The sequence below is a fragment of the Mustela nivalis genome, assembly GCF_964662115.1.
Source record: "Mustela nivalis genome assembly, chromosome: 6".
Classification (NCBI taxonomy): Eukaryota; Metazoa; Chordata; class Mammalia; order Carnivora; family Mustelidae; genus Mustela; species Mustela nivalis.
In genome coordinates, this window is record NC_139025.1 from 150,480,515 (window position 1) to 150,503,558 (window position 23,044).

The window sequence follows — 23,044 nt, forward strand, 5'->3', positions numbered from 1 at the left end:
TCCAAAAGGTTGGACCCAGTCAGCAGAGAGCCTTCCATTCTGGAGGTTTCCATAACTAACATCATTAAACATGATACATACAGGGTAAATTCAGGCATGCAGAGTCAGAAAATCTAAAGGGCCACACAGGGAAATGCTCAGCTCCTGGCTTTGACAGGATGACTTTTCTTCAATAGTCTCAGCAGTTAAAGCAGTGGGGTTGGGCCAGGGCAGGCCTCTGCTACAGCTGCTGAAAGTATCTTATGGTACCATGGTACAGACCTGGCTAACATCACAAATGGGTTCGACAATTTGTTCTCTACAGAACCTTGATTCTTGAGGTCATTAACAGGTAAGGCCACAAAGATTTCATGGTGACTGGGAATTAAATCTAGTGCATTGTTTTCACCAAGCCTGCAGAGCCATCTGCCTTCAGACCCATAAATGTATCCTAAGGCACACTCTGGGCCATTAGCCTTGCTCTGCACACACTCCCTTGGCCCTCCACACTGGTGCTCTGGCTGTAAATCATAGTTCCTAGGCTAGGGTGAAGGGGCTAGTTTGCAGACCATCTATCAATTTATTTGGCTTAGAGCTCAGACTTTGCCTTAGAGCAGCAGAGAGCAATTTACTATTTACCATGCTAGGCAATAAAGCTTGGAGAGAGAGAAAACTGTCTATATTCTTCAGTGCAGTGGGCCTTAAGACACCAACTGATAAAAAGGCAATACATGTATATGGTACATTTCTCAAAAGTCATTCCCTACACTTACATAGATACCCTCCCCAGAGGCAGAAATTCTTACTAACTTCTTCTGTAACAATGACTTACAATGACCAATGTGATCCTCTTTCCCCCCGTACCTCAACTCCTGTTACAGAGAACCCTTGAATGACTTGGGAGTTAGGGGCACTGACTACTCCTCCCGCCACCCCGACATAGTCGAAAATCTGCATAGAACTTTTGACTTCTCCAAAACTCAACTCCTAATAGCCTACAATTAACTGGAAGCCTTACCAATAACATAAAGAGTCAAGTAACACATATTTTGTATGTTATATGTACTCTTTAGTGTATTCTTAAAGTAAGCTGGAGAAAAAAATTGTTTAAGAAAATTATAAGGAGGGGCGCCTGGGTGGCTCAGTGGGTTAAAGCCTCTGCCTTCGCCTCAGGTCATGATCCCAGGGTTCTGGGATCAAGTCCCGTATCCGGTTCTCTGCTCAGCAGGGAGCCTGTTCCCCCACACCGTGCCTCCCTCTCTTCCTACTTGTGATCTCTATCAAATAAATAAATAAAATCTTTAAAAAAAATAAAGAAGAAGAAGAAAGAAAGAAAATTATAAGGAGGGGTGCCTGGGTGGCTCAGTGGGTAAAGCCTCTGCCTTCGGCTCAGGTCATGATCTCAGGGTCCTGGGATTGAGCCCCACATCGGGATCTCTGCTCAGCTAGGAGCCTGCTTCCCCCTCTCTCTTTCTCTGCCTGCCTCTCTGCCTACTTGTGATCTCTCTCTCTCTCCCTCTGTCAAATAAATAAATAAAATCTTTAAAAAAAAAAAAAAGAAAAGAAAATCACAAGGAAGAAAAGAATACATTTACAGTACTAGACTATATTTATTAAAAAGACAAAACTTGCATATAAGTGGGCCCACAAAGTCAAAACTGTGTTGTTCAAGGGTCACCTGTACTTCCCACCTTTCTCACTTTCATCCACTCATACTGGCCTCTAGGTCTTTGGTCTTTGTACCTGCTAGTCTATCTACCTAGAAGGTTCCCGTCCAGAAAGCCACATCTTGTTCGTCCAGAAAGCCACATCTTGTTCGTTTCTATTTCCTTCAACTATTCACTCACCTTATCAGAGATACCTTCCCCAGCCGCCCAATATACCCAATTCTGACCTGCTCTGTTTTCTCCCCAGCACTTAACACCACCTAATATACATTTTATCTTCTCCTACAAGATAAAAGGTTCATAAAGATAGGAATGTTTTAACTTTACCAACCACCTAGAAGAGTGGATAGATAAAATGAATTCAATGAGAACGGAGTAGCCAGAATGTACTAAGTATTGTGTTAACCAGATTCACAGTGGTGAATGAGACAGTCTGATACCCACCTTAACAATGGTATGAGGTGGGTAAGGGGTAAACAAGAGCTACGCACTCTCATTATTCCCGTCCCCGCGAAAGTTCCTCAGACATAAGTCATACAATTCCTACTGCAGAACCAGGACTCAAGCCCAGGCACGCAGGCTCTGGTGTCTGTGTTCTTATTCAAGTAAATGAGCAAAAACAACACATGATGTTTAGGATAATGACAAAAGTAGTTGAGGGGTGCTGTGGGGGGACAAGGAAAGTATACTTATTCCGTCTATGGGCAGGGAGAGGAATGTCAGAAAGGGTTTTCGAAGACTTTCTTGAAGGGTAATTCAGAACTATCGGTCTGGAGATGCAGGGGGCTAGAGACTCGGTTTTGGACATGAGTGAGTTCGAAATGAAGTGAGTTCAGCTCGTAACTTAGAAGCACCAGCCGACTGATGGCTGTATGAGACTTCCTAAGAAGAGAAAAGAGGAGAGGGGGCGCCTGGGTGGCTCAGTAGGGTAAGCCTCTGCCTTAGGCTCGGGTCATTATCTCTGAGTCCTGGGATCGAGCCCCGCATTGGGCTCTCTGCTAAGCAGGGAGCCTGCACCCTCTCTCTCTGCCTGCCTCTTTGCGTGCTTGTTATCTCTGTCAAATAAACAAACAAAATCTTAAAAAAAAAAATAAATAAAGAATGGCCTTCCTTCCTCTCCTAAATCTATTAAAAAAAAAAGAAAAGAAAAGAGAAACGGGATTAAACTACAAGAAGCCTAAAAGGCCGGACGGAATGGCCAGAAAGGTAGATAAAAGACCAGGCAAACGTGTGCCATGGGAACTAGAACGGAAAGGAACTAGAACAAAGACGGCTCTAAGGAGGAGGAAGTGCGGAAATAGCTCCGTGAGAAAGACCCTGGAAAATGCCCGCTGGACTCAGCACCGCAGACGACGAGGCTCTCCACAGTCTGCTCAGCCTCAGTCCTTCATGCCGTGCTCTCACCCCAGACGGCATCTGCACAGTATGAGGCAGAGGCCCTGCTGGCATTTAGTCGAGGGGGTCAGGAATGGTAAATACCAGCAATTCAGTGAAAAACTGCACTACCCGACCTGTTGACAGCACCTGCGTTGGCTGACTCTGCGTAGCTGGAGCTGAGTTTATGGGTGGTTCCAAGTCTCCCCTAATGTTCACACATTCCTCCCCACCCTTTGCATACCTTCACTTCCTACTGCTTTGCCTCCTAGAATTCTGGTTTTGGAATTTAAAATGGACCAATCTCATAAATGTCTACATATCTATATAATGTTCATGCTTTAAAACTCTCGAATTCTGACATCTCAGCTTTAATGCAAAGAATGTGGCTGTTTACAATATACACACTTGTTTTATCAGCAGTCGTCATGCTTTTTTTTTTTTTTTTTGGTTATTTATTTATTGGACAGAGAGAGACACAGCAAGAGAGGGAACACAAGCAGGGGGAGTGGGAGAGGGAGAAGCAGGCTTCCCACGGAGCAGGGAGCCCGATGCAGGGCTCCATCCCAGGACCACAACCTGAGCCAAAGGGAGGCAGATGCTTAGTGACTGAACCACCCAGGCACTCCGAGAATGTCGGTCTTTAATATTCTGGGCCTTTCAGCCTGCGCATCAGCTTGCTGGCCTGTTAGGCACGGGTATTACCATCCCTTTTATGAAAGATAACTGGGCATAAAGTGCCTAATGCAATGCCTGGCACCAGACTGGATGGATATGAACTTCTCTTCCTGTGACTGTCTCTTCCCTTGGTGAGTCTCTGCTCAGGAATTTGTACAGCCTTCACTGCTCCTCTCGGGCAGCCCTGATCTACCACACGCTGCTAGGGTTTTTCCCCAGCTACCTGACTTTGGGCCGCCACACCTGTGGTACTTGCCCAGCCTCACCTGTATTGTTAGGACTCAGCAATAGCCGCTGTGCTCAGCAGGCTGCCCAACATGTGCTCCCATGTCTAGGACCCCAGATGCCCAGCCAGAGCACAGGTGGGCCACCACCGACCCTGGCCACTTCCACTTCAGAGCCTCAGAGACACATCTCTTCAAAGTCCCACTTTTCTTTCTCTCCCACTGATCATGTATCATTAAATCACAGGACTCATGATTAGGAACTATATTATTCAATAGGAATAATTCATATACACTTTAGATTTACAAGGTAACAATAATATGCAAATATACCATAAATACATGGGACTAAATGCGGTGCCTGTGCTCACTTCTATAAAAAGTAGTGCAAGACGAGAGCCCACTCATATAACACCATGCCTATGGAGAAATTACACTCAACTTACGGTGTCTTTTCCAAAAATGTTGCTTCCTCCAAGACCGAGGAACATATCTAAGGGACCCACCCTTCTAACTGGCCTATCAGCTTCTTGAGGGTAGGGCATTTTCTTTTCCATCTTTGCATCTCCGTATCTAGCACAGGGTCCTCCTCGTTAATAAATGTTTTTTATTCGTCTGATAATCAGAGGGGAAAAAAGATAAAAAAACATTCTTAACAGACATCAGTGCTTTAGGTCAGAGAGCCAAGGTAAGGATAGATGATTTGAAGAAAGCCTCTCTAAGGAAGGAGGTGGAAGCAGTTTATTCTGTTAAGGAATTTTAATTTCCTAAACACCTTAAATTCATGTGAGAGGTATAGGATAGGAATGTCATATGTTCTGGTAGAGAAACTGAAAAGCTGCTACATGAGATGCCTTTTTCTTTTTTTTTTTAACAAAAAGTCAACTTTTTTTTTTTTTTTAAGAGATGCCTTTTTCTAAGAGTCAACTATGCTTCCCTCTTTCATGAGCACTGCTCTATCTTTCAGATACCAAAACTTCTAGGTTCCTGCCCATAAATTGATCCTGAAGCAAATGTCAGCTTTTCCTCTAAGAAAATAAGTGGAAAAAGAGTGGTAGTCATTAGTAACATTCAAAACTGTATCAGGTCCAACCTCCCACCCCCCAGCCCTGTCCCGGGTACATGGAACAAAGGCATTTCCCTAGCCATTTCAGTGTGGGCAAGTGACTTGCCAGACCAATGAAATGTCAGTCCAGCTGCAAGTACATGGTGAGGAGGATGTCATCAGCCTGAATACCCAAGTGACTATAGTGCAGAGAGACACCACAGCATGAGTGAAAAACCGGAGTTTTTGGAGTTATGTATAACCTCGTCTACTTAGACTGATACAAACACCAAGCCTGACAAGGGTTCTCAACTAGGGATCAAGAAATTCTGGGTTTAAAGAAAAAAAAGAAATTCTAGGTTTTGCTTCAGAATAGGTCAACCCTCTCTTGGATCACAAAGGATAACACAAGAACAGTAAAACTGATCTCATTTCCAGACTTTAAGGGCAACCACAAAACAACAAAATAATATATAACATGTTTCAGCTGCAATATATCCAAGTAATATCATTAGTATTAAGCTTTACTGCGGACTACAATCCGGACAAACACTGGGTTTTATTGAAAAGGCAGGATAACAAACAGAGAGCTCTAAAGGTCAGCTTTTGCTATGTTGTATACACTATCATCCCAATGCCCTTAACCCCTTAACCATTAATAAGGAATGACTAAACAAAGCAAACAGGCTCTCGCAATTTCAAGTAGCAGACAATGAGGCAGTGCAAAGTTCAAGAAGTAAGGACTGTGAAGTAGTGCAGCAGACAGTAAGAGTGGTTTGGAGCAGTCTCGGCTTTTCTTTCTCTTTAAACAAAGTATAGTGATGTCAGAAATTTAAGAAATCGTCATTGCTAGTCTCTGCCAGTTGTTCTGAAAGGATAAGATATTGGCCTCTGAAAAATATTCTGCCACAAAATTCTTATCCATCAAGCATCAGCAGAGAAGGGCTCGGAATGCAATGGGACCAAAGGTTGGCCTAGGCTCCCTCCTCCCTCTTAGGCGTAAGCCAGAAAGACAGAGGTAGCCAGGGATGGTCAGCATGCCAACTAGGACCTCCTCAAGCACTAGAACTCAAACAGAATGTCTTATTCTTCTATGCCAAAACAGTAGCTTCTTCCGCACTAAAAACACACAAAGTATGTGTCCCCTCACTGTCTTCCATTTTTGGAGACCAGCAATCAGGATACCTGCTTCAACGTCACTAAGGTGTGGAGGGCCTTAAAGTTATCAGGGTGTGGAGGGCCTTAATGAGCCCGTTATCACAAGCTCTGTTCCCAGAAGGGACATTAAGAAAGCACCATCCTTTATGACATTTATGATCCTTTCATCTTGGGCTCAGCAGTTCATTCCAATTTTGAGCCCTCAGCATTTTCCCACTTCAGCAGTCTATACTTAGCAAGAGATTTTTAAATTCCATACTATGAGGTTTCTTGGCCTCAGACCCTCCCAAAAACATACGTTCCAACCCTCTTGAGACAGCCCATGGCAAACCCAAGTCCATAAAAAGCCTGGATAAACTCCTTTGATACAGCCACTGAATTGTGACTCTGATGACCAAATCCTCAAAGCCCAACTGAGTGCCAAATTCAGCTTTGCTGATGAGCGATTCGTAGATCAAAATGTTACGCTACCCATATGTTTTCGGGTTTTTTTTAAAGATTTATTTATTTTTTTATTGGACAGAGAGAGAGAGATTACAAGTAAGCAGAGAGGCATCCCATATGGTTTTATTTGATCATAATTAACATCAATACCCAATTTAGTCATGACATTGAGCTATTTGGGTATCTCTGAAAGCAAAAGGGAATCAAATGCCCCAGGCAAAATAAGTTCTAAACGGCACAGTCTGGATTGAAGACTACTCCAGAGACTGTGAAATTAGACTTCACCCAGCCTGTAGCAGCTTAAACCATGAACAACCTAATGAGTCTAGGTAGATGGCAATCCTTGGAACGCTCACCGTGAAGATTAACCTCACTCAGGTACCATGCTGGAATTGGTGAGGGAGACAGGGCAAACACAAAGATAAGGATAAACTAATCAAGCATGGAAAACACACAAGCTTATATAAACTAAGTAACATATGGCCAGAAATAGCACTCTACATGGTCCATAGAGATCATCATAGCCCAGGGTGATGAGGACAAGCTTTAGGACAGTAGGATTCGAGCTGAGCCTGAATGACAGGCTGGATTCAGTTACAAAAAGATGTGAAAGGCAATTCAGGCAGAGGCTCTGAGCAGGAATTACAACGTGACTAAGACTGGTCCAGTCAAGCTGTAGCAGAGGTATCTGACAAGAAGAAATGGTAAACAAGGCCAAGATAGAATAGGGACAACTGTAGACAGCCTCGAATGCCTGGCCAGGGGGTCAAGGCTTGATAACAGGATCAAAACTGGTCTGTGCTCAAGGGAGCAGATAGTCTAATGCGGGCTTTGGGGAGGGGGGGATAATAAATTAAAAAAAAAAAAAAAAAATAGGGGCGCCTGGGTGGCTCAGTGGATTAAAGCCTCTGCCTTCAGCTCAGGTCATGATCCCAGGGTCCTGGGATCGAGCCCCGCATCGGGCTCTCTGCTCGGTGGCGAGCCTGCTTCTCTCCTCTCACTCTGCCTACCTCTCTGCCTGCTTGTGATCTCTGTCTGTCAAATAAATAAATAAATAAATAAATAATCTTAAAAAAAAAAAAAAAAAAGATATATATATATATATATATATATATAAATAAATAATTCCCACCTGCAGGATCAACAAGAAGGAAGAAGAAGTAAGGTTAGAAAACCTGACAGACACAACTGAAATCAAGAGGCACCATAAGTAAAGACAGTGCTTGACCCATAGTTGGAATTGGTGTTAAAAATATAAATGACATTAGGGGTGCCTGGGTGGCTCAGTGGGATAAGCCTCTGCCTTCAGACCAGGTCATAATCTCAGAGTCCTGGGATCGAGCCCCACATTGGGCTCTCTGCTCAGCCGGAGGCCTGCTTCCTCCTCTCTCTCTGCCTGCCACTCTGCCTACTTATGATCTCTCTCCCTGTGTGTGTCAAATAAATAAATTTAAAAAAAAAAAAAATGACATTAGTGGGGGAAGGGAGGAAATTTAAATACAAACTATATTTTGAAAAATAGTATTTTTTGATGTTAGACTTCAACTATGTTAATTATGCTGTGGTTAATTTATTGCATTAATTACAGAATTATGCACAACATATAAGACAATGTCCTTGCTCTCAGGAGATGTCTGCTAAAGTATTTAGGGATGAGAGGTCATGACATCTGCAACGAACTCGGATGGGTCGAGAAGAAAACCATATATGCATATAGAGAGATTTAAAAGCAAGTGTACAAATGTTAATAACTGGTGAATATTAAGAATAGATTTAAGGAGTCTACGGAGAGAAGTGACAGGTTTTAGCAACTGACTGGCTATTCCTAGCAAAGAAGCGGGAGGCAAAGTTTTGAGGTTTTGAGTGCACTCGCCAGAGGATGGTGGCTGCACCAGTGGAAAAGGGAGGCTGGAGGAAGAAACGGTTTTCAGGAGACAAGGCCAAACCTGGCTCTGGATAAGAAGTGGCGGGAAGAAGTGAGATGCTGGAATGAGAGGAGGGAGAAATGCCTCCAGCAACGGGAAATACAGGCATGGGACTCAGGCCATCCTGGACTAGAAATGACAAGTTTGGGAATGACTCAGACGGATAATTTAAATAAGACAACAGGATGAGATCTAGGCTAGAAACAGGAGTGCGAGAAGAGTGAGTTAAGAGATGACTGACGACGTAAGTTAGAGACAGAAGTGGGAAGAGAGTAAGAGCCGAAAGGGTTCTGTGTAACAGAAGCACCGGTGGAAAAAGGACTACGAAGGCAGTACTTCGTGAAGAATCGGTAGCACTGAATGCTGCAGAAACCATCCAGAAGGTGATACTGGCAAACAGGATTAGGAAATTATAGTGCCTTTTGGGTGAGAATGAAAACCAGGAGACAGGGCTCCAGAAAGGGAACAGATGAAGCAGAAATGCAAGACTGGATGTGAATCACTCACGCACTCAAGATGTTCACCTTAAATGCAAGACTGGAGATGAGACACCAGTTAAAAGGACGGCAGAAGCAAGGGAACAGGTGGGTTCTGTGAGAGACAGCGGCCCCAGGAGAAGGAACAGATACAGACAGCTCCGAGTCACTGTGGTGTATGGTGGGGAGAGACAGGAAGGGATCTGGCTCTCCACATGGGATGAAACACACTTTTCTTTAAGCCAGGAAGAAAGGGAGGGCGAGGAGGTAAGGAGACTTAGGATAGAGAGGTTTCTTCAGTCCAGAAGGATGGAGTTCAAGGTGACATTCCTATTGTCTTCTGACAGGTCCTTTGCCTACCTAGCCCTAGAAGGTAAGCCTGAATTAGCAACCTATGCGAGTTCTATGTGAGGGCAAGGACAAGCCTGAGGTGGAACTAAAAAAAGTCACCTGCTGAAAGACACCTTCCACACTATAAAGGTGAGCCGGGTGAGGCCCTGGCTCCTTGCGCCATCACTTTCCAAAGATCTCAGGGAATCTGGAGGCTAATTTCCTGATGTCACATGAGCAACTAAAAATAGACAGGTTATAAACTGTGAAAGGAATCTGCAGCAGCAGCAAACTATTTTATGGAACTTACTTAAAGATAAGACACAGGAGAAAGAACAACATTTTGTTGGCTTTTTATTTCCTTTTAAAGCCACGCCCACTGGCAGAGAGGGACACTGGGTTTGACCTATGGCTCTCCTTAAAGGAAATTACAAGACAGCACCTTGAACAATTGACAAGCTCAAAGCAACTCTAAATGCTTGCCAAGAGGAGGCGAAGAGGTCTCTGAAGTTTCTAAGATTCTTTCACATGGAAAGGGAGAGTGACCTCCTCAAAAGCACCAGTGAGCTCTGCCTTGAGCCTATTGGGGAGCTCCAAGGGAAGTATATCTGGCAAGAATGGGCTTCTGTGATTCTCTTGTACCAGGCTGCTCAGGGAGTCTCAGCACTAAGCTAGCTGTTAGAGAGAAAACGTCACTCACTCCAACATCCAACCTTAAGAATGCACTCACTGCATTCGCCCAGAGACGGTCATCCACATCTCAGGAGGGTTAACGGAGACGAAAGATCCTCCTGAAAAATGACAAGAAAGTCCTCCAGACAGCAATGCTAGCGATGATGGATCTAAAAACAACTACCTCGTTGAGATGAAAATAGAGTAAAAAGGATTATGGCTTAGCAATGAGTTGTAGTCTCCTAAAAAATCATTCGCTTTCTCCAAGGGCCATGGGACACGGTAAAAACCAGTTGAAGGAAACGAGGAACTTGTCCAAGGTCAATAGCACTGGACACGGCATGAGCCCAGCTGGATAAAATACATGTGGCAGGTCCTATCCCACCTTTAACTTGGCACATGGGGACAGAGGCCATGTCAAAGTGATGCAGCAGCACAAATCTGAGAACGTGTACTTTGTACTTCAATTCTGCCCAACAGTCTGCTTCCCTACAGAATACCACCTGACCTCGAACGATGTTATAAATGTCTGAGTCACTCTGTTCCTCTTTGGGAAAATTATAACCTTTACTAGCTAGGTCAAAGACCCTACATCATGATTCTTCCAAAGCTTCACTGTCACCGGATTATGCCAAGGGAACTCATTTTACAATCAATATAAAACAACTTCTCACTCCACTAATGTGGCAGTCAAGCATCATTGTGACATCACTGCTCTCTACCAAGAAAAAAAGTATGTCTATAAAAACATGAACGATGACATAGGCCGAGTAATCTCATGTGTGTGTTAAAACTGGTAACAGATCTTAGCAAAACGCTCCCAAAACTATTAAACTTCAGTTATTAAGTGAAACACAACATCTGGGACTACTCCCAGAGTAAACAGCCACAAAAAGAACATAAAGGTGTAGAGGCAGATAGAAATAACCTAGGCTTTTAGTTTTCTAGTAACCCTGGTTAGGGAGAGAAGGTACCTTATCCATATGGAAGATCAAATCCAATTCACAAACATTTTCAAAACACTTATCCAGGGTCTCCACAAAAACCTAGGAAACAAGGAAAAACAGATCAAGAAACAGGAACATATTCACATCTTCATAAATGTCACATTTGAAAGCACAGGGGGGCAGTCACAATACTACTTACCTTATGATAAATCTCAAAACAAACCAAAAAACTACCAGCTTTAGGCAATCACCCTACCTACCCCAATTTAAGGGGCACAGTCAAGGACAAAACAATCTTGTTTTTAGTATAGCAATACAACCAGCGGCAGACACATGGGGTTTTCTTTCCCCCTCTATAAGGTGCTAATTTTCACAGAAAAATAACAAACTGAAATACCACCTGCTTGCAGTCCTTTCCGCAGGCCTTTGTGTATACACACTCAAAAGGTTTTTACTATTACAGTGTTATCATAGTTTTGTTCTGTTAATTCCAATTAACATTAACCTCAAAACACCTTTCCATGAATCACTTAACATACTCACTACTTTGTTTTTAACTTATATAACATTTAAACAGGAAAGTATACAAATGATAAGAGTCCAGCTTAATGAATTTTCAGAATGAACCTATCACGTAACCAACCACCATCCAGATATTGCAATGGAATACTCCCAGCTCCTAGATGCTCTCTTTATGCGCCTTCAGACAAAATCCCCCTCTAAAGGTAGCCACCATCCTGATTCCTATCATCACAGTTTGGTTCTGCCTGTCTGTGAATTTACACAGGTGTCAACATACAACATGGACTCTCTCGTCTGACTTCTTTCATTCAACAGTGCTGGTGAATTCCTCCGTGTTACTCCATGTCATAAAAGCTTGTTCATATTCACTGCTGCATAGTATTTCACAGAAATATTTATGCATTCTCCTACAGATGGGACATCTGAGTTGTTAGCTTCTGACTAGCTCTAAACTAAGAGAAAAGGGGCTGCCTTGGTGGCTCAGTTAAGCATCTGCCTTCAGCTCAGGTCATGATCCCAAGGTCCCGGGATCAAACCCTGAGTCCAGCTCCCTGCTCAATGGGAAGCCTGCTTCTCTCCTGCTTTCCCTGCTTGTGTTCCCTCTCTTGCTGTCTCTCTGTCAAATAAATAAGTAAAATCTTTTAAAAAAATAGAAATGGAAATCCTATTTCTAGCACATTTGGAAAACTCTTTGACATTATTTATATTATTTATTTACTTATTATTTATTCTTATTTTATTGTATCAGCAATTCTACACCTATGTACATACCCAACAGAAATGCATATATATATATATATGCATATGCCAAAAGACACATATCATAATTTCACAACAGCACTATCCATAACTCTTTACATTTTTACCAGGGGGGAACATTTTTCTGTAGAGGTAACATACTTGCATAGGACTTTATTTTCAATCCCTGTGCTGGGTACTCAGTGAGCCTTTACCATCTAGCAACCCAATTCCCTCAGTTTCGAAAAATTTTACCATATACTTTAGTTGAGAATTTCCCCCTTTTCCTGTTCCTAATCTTTCTTTTTGGAGCTGCTTCTACTAAGGTACTAGACCTCCTCATTTTCTGATCCTTTCCCTTCCAGTTTTCTCTCCGGTCTTTAATTTCTAAGAGAATATTTTGTTCCAACTTTCTTATTTAGTTTTTTTAAATTTTACTTCCCAGCAGCTTAAAGATAGGGGTTTGTTTGTTTTATCATTCTCCTTCCTTTTATGGTCTCTACTTCCTCTACATTGCTTTTTACGGTTTGTTCACTTTAGTCTCCACATTCCATGTTACAGGCTTTCCTCAGATTACTGATTATCCTTGTATGTTTGTTTTTTTTATTTGTAAGAATCAAAGGCTCACTGGAAGCTCTGCAACCCTAGCTGTCTGCTGGGGACCCTCCCCTTCATCCCTTTAGGCCTTTTTATTCCTTCCCCTCAGACTGCTCCGATTTCTCAAGAGAGATTTTACAACCTGCAGCCTGAAGACGGAAAGACTAGCTATCTGAAATTTGGGAGCTGAGTGGCGGCAAAAGGCTAGGAAGTCAGTATACAACATTCACAAGGCACACACTCATCTGATCCTCCAGTTGTGTACCATCAACCATGTTTGGTGTCCCCCAAAGCAGAGACCCGGAAGTGGGGCAAGGACTTAGGGATCTAACGGGAGCTCAGGCAGCTTTCCCTGCCCACTCCGCGACACACCCAGCGGCTGTGCTGCCAGCTCTGTGCCTCGTGAGGCTTCTTCGCAGTGTAGCAGCTTGGCTGTCAGCCTTCTCTACTGCTGGCCCAGGATGTGGCTTCCCTGGACTTGCCAAGTCAATTACCATATTCTTTCCTCCGTTCAAAAGTTCCTTGCTATTGTTTACTCTCCTGTTCTGTCCTTGTGTGTCTGTGTCGGTGTGTCCTCTAGTTTTAGAGGAAAAAAAATTAACTTAGAAGTGTGGAAGTTCCCAATAGGACTTAAAAAAAAAAAAAAAAAAAAGAAGAAACTGACAAAGTCAAAATTCTTAACAGAAAATAAACCGTGAAAATACTCTGCCAAGAATGTTTAGAAAAACAATTATAGTAAGGAATGACTAGATATCAAAATTCATTGCAAAGTCCTGGTCATTAAAATAGTAAAATAGGGCGCCTGGGTGGCTCAGTGGGTTAACCCTCTGCCTTCGGCTCAGGTCATGATCTCAGGGTCCTGGGATCGAGCCCCACATCGGGTTCTCTGCTCAGCAAGGAGCCTGCTCCCCCCACCCCCGCCTGCCTCTTTGCCTACTTGTGGTCTCTGTCTTTCAAATAAATAAAATAAAATCTTTTTTAAAATAAATAAATAAAATAGTAAAATACAGGGGCGACTGGGTGGCTCAGTGGGTTAGAGCCTCTGTCTCAGCTCAGGTCGTGATCCAGAGCTCTGGGCCCTGCATCAGACTCTCTGCTCACCTGGAAGCCTGCTTCCCCCCATCTCTCTGCCTGCCTCTCTGCCTACTGGTGATCTCTATCAAATAAATAAGCAAAATAAAAAATAAATAAATAAAATAGTAAAATACTAAGATAGAAATAAAATATGGATTGATGGACAGGATATAAAATACTTAAACAGGGTGCCTGGGTGGCTCAGTTGGCTAAGAGTCTATCTTCAGTTCCAGGGTCCTGGGACTGACCCCCAAGTTGGGCTCCCTACTCAGTAGGGAGTCTGCTTCTCCCCCTGTCTCTGCCTCTCCCCCTGCTCGTGTTCGCTCTCTAATAAATAAGATCTTTAATAAATAAATAATAGATAAATAAATAAAATGCTGAAACATATACATGTGTATAAGAAAATATATTCTTCTCCCCCTACCAGATGTGATAAATCATTTTAATTATTATCAAAGGCATAATCCACTTTTGGAAATTTGTTAAAAGGTAAAAATTCATACAAAACCTGCCATAAATTAATACAAATGTAGATTAAATGCATCATATCTATCTCTTATAGCAATACCTTCCATAAACAAGTAAAGATGGGCTTTTGCTTTAATGCTAAACAAAGCTGGCTCTAGAATTCTATTTAGAATTCAATTCTAAACAAAATGAATTATCTGAAATTATTTTCCACTTATTGTGAACCTCAATAAACTAAATTCAAAAGCAAATCATGATAAAATCTACCACCGTCTTGAATTCTGCAGTCTTAAGAATTTCAGACAAGCTATGCTGAAAAGCCACTGCTGGTAAGCCCAATGAAGGATGGGACACATCATAGGCACTCTGGGTTTTGAAACTTAAGAAAATTAAGAAGCTGATTTTGTGTATAATACTTTTAGATGCACTCTAGGAAGACCAAAACCATGAAAGCCCTAACAGTCTGTGGAAAAGTCACTGCAGCCTACTGTCGCCAGGCTGCCTCCATGCCTAGAGCTCCCACACCCTGTGTCATATTCGTGTAGCCTCCAGCGGTTGGCATTCCCAAATCCTCCTCCTCTCCCTCTACCATGCAAGCCTCCTCCTCCTCCCTGTCCTACAAGGTGGGGGCACTTCATTGTACATGGGGCTTCTCATGCCAAGAAAATACAAATTTTTTTAAGGTTTTTTTTTTAGTTATTGGTTGGGGGGGGAGATATTACAGAGGGAGAAGAGGACTCCCTGCCAACCAGAGGCCCTGAGATCATGACCTAAGCCCAAGGCAGACGCTTAACTGACTGAGTCACTCTGGCACCCCAAGAAAATACAATTTTGACAAAGGTGATATTTTGAGTTGGTGGGGGAAAGATGCACTGGTTGACAGTGTTGGGACAAACGGCTTTCCTTCAGAGGGAAAAATTAAAGGTAGTTACCTATCCCAAAACAGACATAAAATACCTTACAGGTGTTACTAAGTGTAAAAAACAAACTAAAAAGCAATGGCAAAGCCACTTTGCGCCTCTCAGGTCTCTCATGGGAATGGATTCAGTCTGTGGGAAGCTTCTGGGTGGCTGGTATTGTTAAAAGTGCTGCCCCAGCAGCTAGGACTCTGGAGTAAGATGCCCAGAGCATATGTGAGGAAAGGGAGACCGTTATTTCTCAGCATCACTATGCCAAGGGGTTGTTTTTACTAGAGAGGGTTAATGAAATTAAGATTAGCGTATTAGCTGCCTTGAGCTGACATAACAAAATAGCACAGGCTGTGTGACTTAAACAACAGAAATTTATTTTCTTAGTGTTGGAAGCCAGTAATCCCAGATCGAGGTCTGGCAGGACTGGTTCTGATGAGGGCTCTCCTCCTAGCTCACAGTCAGTCACCTTCTTGCTGTGTCTTTGATGGTGATGAGAATTTCTTTGGTTTGTGCACGTGGAAAGACAGAAATCTATAGTATCTCTTCCTGTCTTATAAGAACACAAGTTGTTTGGGATCAGAGCACCACGCTTATAAACTCATTTAACCATAATAACGTCCTTAAAAGCACCCATCTCTAAATATAGGCAAAGTGGGGGTTAAGGCCTCACCATATAAATTTGAGGGGATGCAATTTAGTCAGTAACATCTGGATTCTCAAATAGACCAGTAAAACAGAATGAGATGAAATAGCTCCAGAAAAGCTATCCCCAGATAAAGATAAAAAAAAAGAGCAGTCAGATGTATGTTTCTCCTAGAGCCTCAAGATATCATCATTTGAGATCATGATCAAGATCAAAAGAACATGAAAGTCAGATAATGTAGGAAGAAAATGCAGGAGCCAGAGAAGAAGCAGAGTATGCTAATGTATGAAAAAAATAAAGAAGCTACAGATGCAGAGAGCAAAATAATAAGATATGTATCTAAAAATAAATCCTCTAAGAAATACAAATTTGAGAAACATATTGACAAAGAACATTCTTCTTATAAAGTAAAGGAGAGATTAAATATATCTGAAAATGGTGAGGACAGACACAAACACAAAGAAATTAAGTCACTGAGAGGCAGAAGTCATTCAAGACCGAAGTCTCATTAAAGGCATCATTACAGTAGAAGCGAGGAGTGGAAATGTCTCAATCCAGGAACAGATACAGAAGTCATAATCCAGAAGCAGAGAGAGGAAGAAACCATGATCCAGAAGCAGGGGAAACACTGTGTGTGGATCAGATCTGGTTCCTGCTCACCAACAGGTATATGGGTAGAAGCAGGAGCAACGCTAGAGGAGATGTCAAGATATAGAGAAGACAATGGAAAAACCAAGAAGAGTTAACAGAAGTTTAACTCAGACTCCTAGTCTACCTCTCTTCAGAGGCAGAAATAGCAACGAGTGCACAAAAAGCTTTAGCTAGGGAGCTGGAAAGGGCAGGGGCTAGAAATTAAAAGAGCAAGAAGAGGAAACTGCTTAAAACAAAAACAAGAATTAACCACAGGTATGGGAGGCTCTGTTCTCAATGCTGTGGCTCTGTAGGCAGTGCAGCGAGCTCCCCTTGTCCATGGTGGTGCACCCCTAGACCCCTGTGGGTGCTAAAACCATGGGTAGTACTTAACCCTGTAGAGACTATGTCCTATATGCACACACCTATGATGGTTTAGTTTATGAGGCCTACTAAGAGGTTAACAATAATAAAACTACAACAATTATAACAATATATTGTAATTAAAAGTTACATAATGTGGTCTCTCTCTCTCTCAATATCTTACTGTTCTGTACCACCCTTCTTGTGATGACAAGATGAGAACATGCCTGATGGTGAGATGAAGTGAGGTCAGTGATGAACGCACTGCGACGTAGCATCAGGCTACTACTGACCCTCTGATAAGTCAGAAGGAGGACATGCCTCTGGGTCGTGGCTGAGCTGGTAACTGAAGCACAGAAAGTGAAGCCGTGCATTAAGGGGGACTACTCTGACACCTAAGACAGCTATGGCTCAGATGTTAGCCCAAATTAATATTTTTCAGAGATGAGAATGGTCTTACCTAGCTATTACAACCCTGCAGTTGTGAATCCAGTGAAACCTGCTGAACAAGGGGAAAAAAAGAAGGCACTGTAGCAAGGCAAGAGAGAAGGGGATGATTCCATGCCTGCTTAAATACAGAGTTAAGCTGAATTTTGAAAATAAGAACCAAAACATCCAATTTAGAAAAGTAAATGATATTGTTAAGTGAAGATGAAGTTGGAGAGAGCTGAGCTGATGATGAAGGAAGTCCCAAGCCTAAGCAACAGGAAGAAGTAAGGTTGACTATAGAACATGGGGATTAGGAGTGCTGACCCTACTCCACTTCCCACATAATCCAAAATCCATCTATAACTTGACTCCCCCCAAACTTAACTACTAATAGCCTACAGCTGGTAGCTGGAAGCCTTACCAATAACACAGTCAACACATATTTTGCACGTTATATGTATTATACACTGTACTATTACAATAAAGTAAGCTAAAGGAAATATGTTATTAAGGAGATCATAAGGAAAATATATAGTACTGCACTGTATTTATTGAAAAATATCCATGTATACGTGGACCTAGCACAGTTCAACTGTATTTGGAAATCTAGTATGAAATGGCAAGATTGTAATGGATTCACTTTGAAAAAGATCACACTTCTAATGTTCCGGACTTTAAAAACTTCTTGTTCTGAGGTCAGGTGCTTGTTCACAGGAGGGCTAGCATTCCAGCTTGCGTGGGTATCACACTGACTTTAATTTATTGAAAAATAAGATCCTTATTACAAAAAAAGTAGTAACTATGTGACGCAATAACAGGCATTAGCCAATGCTCAGTGGTAATCATTTTGCAATATATAAGTGTATCAAAACAACAGACTGTACACTTTAAACCTGCGCAACACTATATCCATCAATTATATCTCAATAAGGCTGGGAGAAAATCATTTTTATAAAAATCAAATCAGTGACACTAGTATTACTGTTGTAATCAGGCTAAACCTCCTTCCATTAAACTTTCCAAGAAAAATTTTTTATTCCATGAATTCTAATTTTTAAATAAATAAAAGCTGCAGGTGGGATAAAACTTCATACATGGATTATTTATGTCATCCTGGGTACTTTTATACTTAACTTCTTACAGTTATTTTCATCTCTTGAAACATGAAAGAAATGTTATACAGATGTTCTGTAGACTATCTGGCTATTTTCTACCTAATCCAGCGCAGATGAACTGGGTGGTCATGGTGATAAAAAAGGTTTTCTCAGGAGAACAAATACTGTTAAAATGGCCATACCACCCAAAGAAATCTACACACTTAATGCAATCCTCATCAAACACCAACAGCATTTTCACAGAACTAGAACACAAACAATTCTAAGATTTGTATGTGTATTAGGACCTTCTTTGGAAAAAAAAAAAAAAAAAAGCAACAACAAAACTTGCACGTAAGATCTGAAAGAAGAAATTAATAAATGGAAGAAAATGCGGTTCTTAATTCATTTCTAAGCATAAATCCAACAGAGACTTTGGGACCATTACAAATTATTCAAGAATGTAACAGCTGAACAGACGGTTATAAATATCAAGAATATATTTAAAAAGAATTGCACCCACGGGGAGTAACTGGTCTTACCGAGTATCTGAACCTACATTAAAAACAGTAAGACAGTGTGCAACTCATGCAGAAAGAGAAACACAACTCAGTGAGACAGAATGATGAGTAAAAACAAAGACTAAATTATGGTTATTCAACTGACCTTAGTGAGTGGCTATCACATGCTAGACACATACCATTCTACCCTGAGACTACCTCAGTCAACAAGTTGTGCTCTCGCCAGGCTTATGTTCCAGGTGTGGGAAGAATAAGGCATATAAATAAGATCTTTTCTATTGTCCTAAGTGCCCTGAAGGAAATGAGCAGGACGATGTGACGGGGGTTACTTCATGAAAGTCTCAGAAGATCCACATTTGAGCTGAGTCATGAATGATAAAGAGAGTCATCTGAAGAGCTCATGAGGAAAAGAACTTACGCAAAAGCATTCTAGGGGCCCCTGGGTGGCTCAGTGGGTTAAGACTCTGCCTTCGGCTCAGGTCGTGATCTCAGGGTCCTGGGATCAAGCCCCGCATCGGGCTCTCTGCTCAGCAGGGAGCCTGCTTCCTCCTCTCTCTCTGCCTGCCTCTCTGCCTACTTGTGATTTCTCTCTGTCAAATAAATAAATAAATTCAACAAAAGTGGCAAGTTACCCCTTCCTTATACAGCTGATTTTTGTACTTGCCACTCAGATATCCCAAACTAAGATAAATACCAGTTAGGGAATATACATCACATGGTAACAATAAAGAGAAGCAAAGGAATGACCAACACAAAAGTCTGAGAAGGGATGCAATGAATGAGTGGATGGAAGTAAGGAACAGTATATACAAGCTTTATGGAACTAGTAATATACTGTTTCTTAATCTGAGTGATAGCTTCATTTTACTAGCATCTTGAAACTATATTGCCAAGTTTAACAGATTTTTTTTTGTATATACATGTTTCACAATAAATACAATTTTTATTATTATTATTATTATTAGTTTTTAGAAGATTGACTTTTTTTTTAAGATTTTATTTATTTATTTGACAGAGAGAGATCACAGTAGGCAGAGAGGCAGGCAGAGAGAGGGGAAGGGAAGCAGGCTCCCTGCTGAGCAGAGAGCCCAACGTGGGACTCGATCCCAAGACCCCGAGACCATGACCTGAGCCGAAGGCAGCGGCTTAACCCACTGAGCCACCCAGGCGCCCAAATTTTTTTTTTTTTTTTAAGATTTTATTTATTCATCTGCAACCCTAGGAAAAGCAATCCCCCATTAACTGAGCTTTTTCCCTCAAAACATACTTTTGCATTTCTTGGTCATTCATTTTTTCCGATAAATTTTCCCTTCAACAAGTTCTGTAACATTTCCTGATGGAATTATAATTGGTTTCCCACTTAATTTGTTAATTACTCTATTATCTTTCCCAACAAGGAAAGCACTTGTAGCTCCATTTATTTGAACTATTCCTTTGTTTTTTCCTTTAAGATTTCATAATTCTATTGGAATTGTCAAGTATTCCATACCAAGTTAATTGCCAAACACTCAATATCCTACGTCACTACTGTGAGGGTTTTTTAAAATTATGGTTTTTCTAAGTATTTTCATGAAATGAAAAACTCAATTTTGATGGATTCATCTCATAATTTGCCATTTTGCTCATATCATCCATTACGTGTTATTACAATGCTTGCTGTTTTTCCCAGGGTTGCCAGGTATATAATCAGGCCATACTATAGTGAAACTTAGTTCTCTCTTCCTTTATCATGTAACTTGTTTCTTTCCTTTTTTATCATTCATTACAAATGTTTACTCAAATTAGAGTAAACAATAAGAGAGATCCTTGTTTTCATGAATGACTGTAAATTTTTCTCCTGAGGTAACACTGGCTCTTGGTTTTAAAACTAAAATTTGCTGGGGTGCATGGCTGGCTCAGTCAGTAGAGTGTGTGACTCTTGGTTCCAGGATAAGTTTGAGCCCAGTGGGTTCAGGATGCAGAATAAATAAATAAATAAGTAAATAAAGTGGCAACTGGATGGCTCAGTCAATTAAGCAGCCAGGTCTTGGTTTCAGCTCAGGTCCTGATGTCAGGGTTGTGAGATTAAGCCCCGCAATGGGTTCTGTGCTCAGCAGGGAGTCTGCTTGGGATTTTTCTCTATCTACCCCCCCACCCCTCCCCTTGCTCACATACTCTCTCTCAAAATAAATAAGTAAAATCTTTTTTAAAAAAATAAAAAGGTTTCTATAAAAATAAATAAATAAAATCTTGGGGGAAAAATAAATAAAACTAAAATCTGCTGCTCTGAGAAAAATAACCTACATACTGGAGAAAAGAAGGAGAAAAATACTTTTCACTATATACTCTTGGTTTGCCTTCTGAATTTTGAACAATGTGTATGTATTATCTCTTCAACAATAGTTTATGATAAATAAATAAATGTGCACTAAAAATCAAGCAAAAATGCTTCCTATTCCAATTCAAGAGCATTTGGGGAATAAAATTTGGATAATCATTTCTCTCTGATGCAACTCTATCAGTCTCCACTATCTTTCTTATTGCTGTAGGAGAGTCAAAGAACTTTCCCTTATTAAACTAACTGGCATCCTTAGAATAAAGACAATTTGGACACAATGAATATTTTTTCTACTATGAAGTATTCCGGAAAGAGAAATTTCAGAGCTAGAAAAGAATTTGTAAACTTGTAAACTCGATCTTAGCCAAAAGGCCGAGAAGTGATCAACTTGTAAACTTGTAAACTGAAACACACAAACACAGAGAAGAGCCGAAACAGAAAACAAAACCCTTAAGCCAAAAAAAGCATAAAATGATTTAAGACCACACTGCTTATTATTAGGACAGACAGAAACAAGAGCCAGGTCTTCTGACTTCTTGCTACAAGTGATTATTGGCTAAGATCTTCTTTAGTAATTCTGTACCAAAACTAATATGCTGTTTCAAGTAACATTTCTTTTGAGAGGCTTTTGGATTACTAACAATTTACACAGTAAAATACACTTAAATAGTGTCATTTTTTAAATTCTTAGTTTAAGAAATACCTTACGTGGCGCTCTGGGTGGCTCAGGTGGATAAGCGACTGCCTTCAGCTCAGGTCATGATCCTGGTGTTCTGGGATCAAGTCCCACACTGTGCTCCCTGCTCAGCAGAGCTTCTCCCTCTGACCCTCTCCCCACCAACTCAGTGCTCTCTTTCTCTCTCTCAAATAAATAAAATCTTTAAAAAAGAAAAGAAAAGAAAAGAAAAGTTTAAAAATCTAGGATTAAAAAAAAATTTTTTTAAAGATTTTATTTATTTGACAGAGAGAGAGACAGCAAGAGTGAACACAAGCAGGGAGAGTGGGAGAAGGAGAAGCAGACTTCCCGCTGAGCAGGGAGCCTGATGTGGGGCCCAATCCCAGGACTCTGCGATCATGACCTGAGCCAAGGGCAGACACCAAATAACTGAGCCACCCAGGTGCCCCAAAATCTGCATTCATTAAAAAAAGAAAAAGAAAGAAAAAAATATCTTATGCAATAAGAGGTTTTATTGTACTTCAACACTTAAAAATTCTAATGAATCTATCACGGAGTCAGGTTTTTTAAACCCTTTCAAATTTCATCCTGATACTGGATTAAGTGCCTTGTTGTTGAACTAATTTGAGTATTTACATTTTGAAGTCAGCTATTTCAAATACATTAGGAATACAACTATGTATATCATCTTCTAAAAACAAGTTGATATTTTCTGACTTTTACCCTCAATATATTAGGCCAACTATTTATTGATTTCGCTGTCTTTTCAAGGATCAAACCCTTTAGTTCCTGTTATTTCTACATTTTATCTATCTTCCCAAATCCAATGCTTACTATTTAATAAATGTCCATTACATTGTAGAGTTAATTTCTTTTTATCTTGCCAATATAGATATTCCCAATAACTGCATCTCAATTTTTAAACTACATTATCACTATTTCCTTTTTTTTCTAAAACACTTATTATATGCCCATTTTTATAGCATTCTATAGTTTACCATACTATAAAATACAATATCACAATTGAATCCTATAATCTATTACTTCTAAATTCATGGTAGATCTGACTCAAATGTAGGTTTTTTGATTCTAGATCTTAAGTTCTTTCTGTTATGCACATTAACTCTCAATGTCCAATCTGA

General features: G+C 41.0%; 1 protein-coding gene and 1 pseudogene across 2 annotated transcripts in view; one reads left to right on the forward strand and one right to left on the reverse strand.

The window, feature by feature from the left end:
* Positions 1-23,044, reverse strand: part of AP3S2 (adaptor related protein complex 3 subunit sigma 2) — a 52,282-nt gene that overhangs the window by 21,274 nt on the left and 7,964 nt on the right. Inside the window, exon 4 of the mRNA XM_082736088.1 lies at positions 10,947-11,018. Coding sequence (XP_082592214.1) covers positions 10,947-11,018 — 72 coding nt within the window. The remainder of the gene's footprint in view (positions 1-10,946; positions 11,019-23,044) is intronic.
* LOC309868126 (arginine/serine-rich coiled-coil protein 2-like) lies at positions 15,786-18,194 on the forward strand (annotated as a pseudogene). Its single transcript has 3 exons — positions 15,786-16,382; positions 16,582-16,710; positions 17,310-18,194. The product of its transcript is annotated as an arginine/serine-rich coiled-coil protein 2-like (transcript).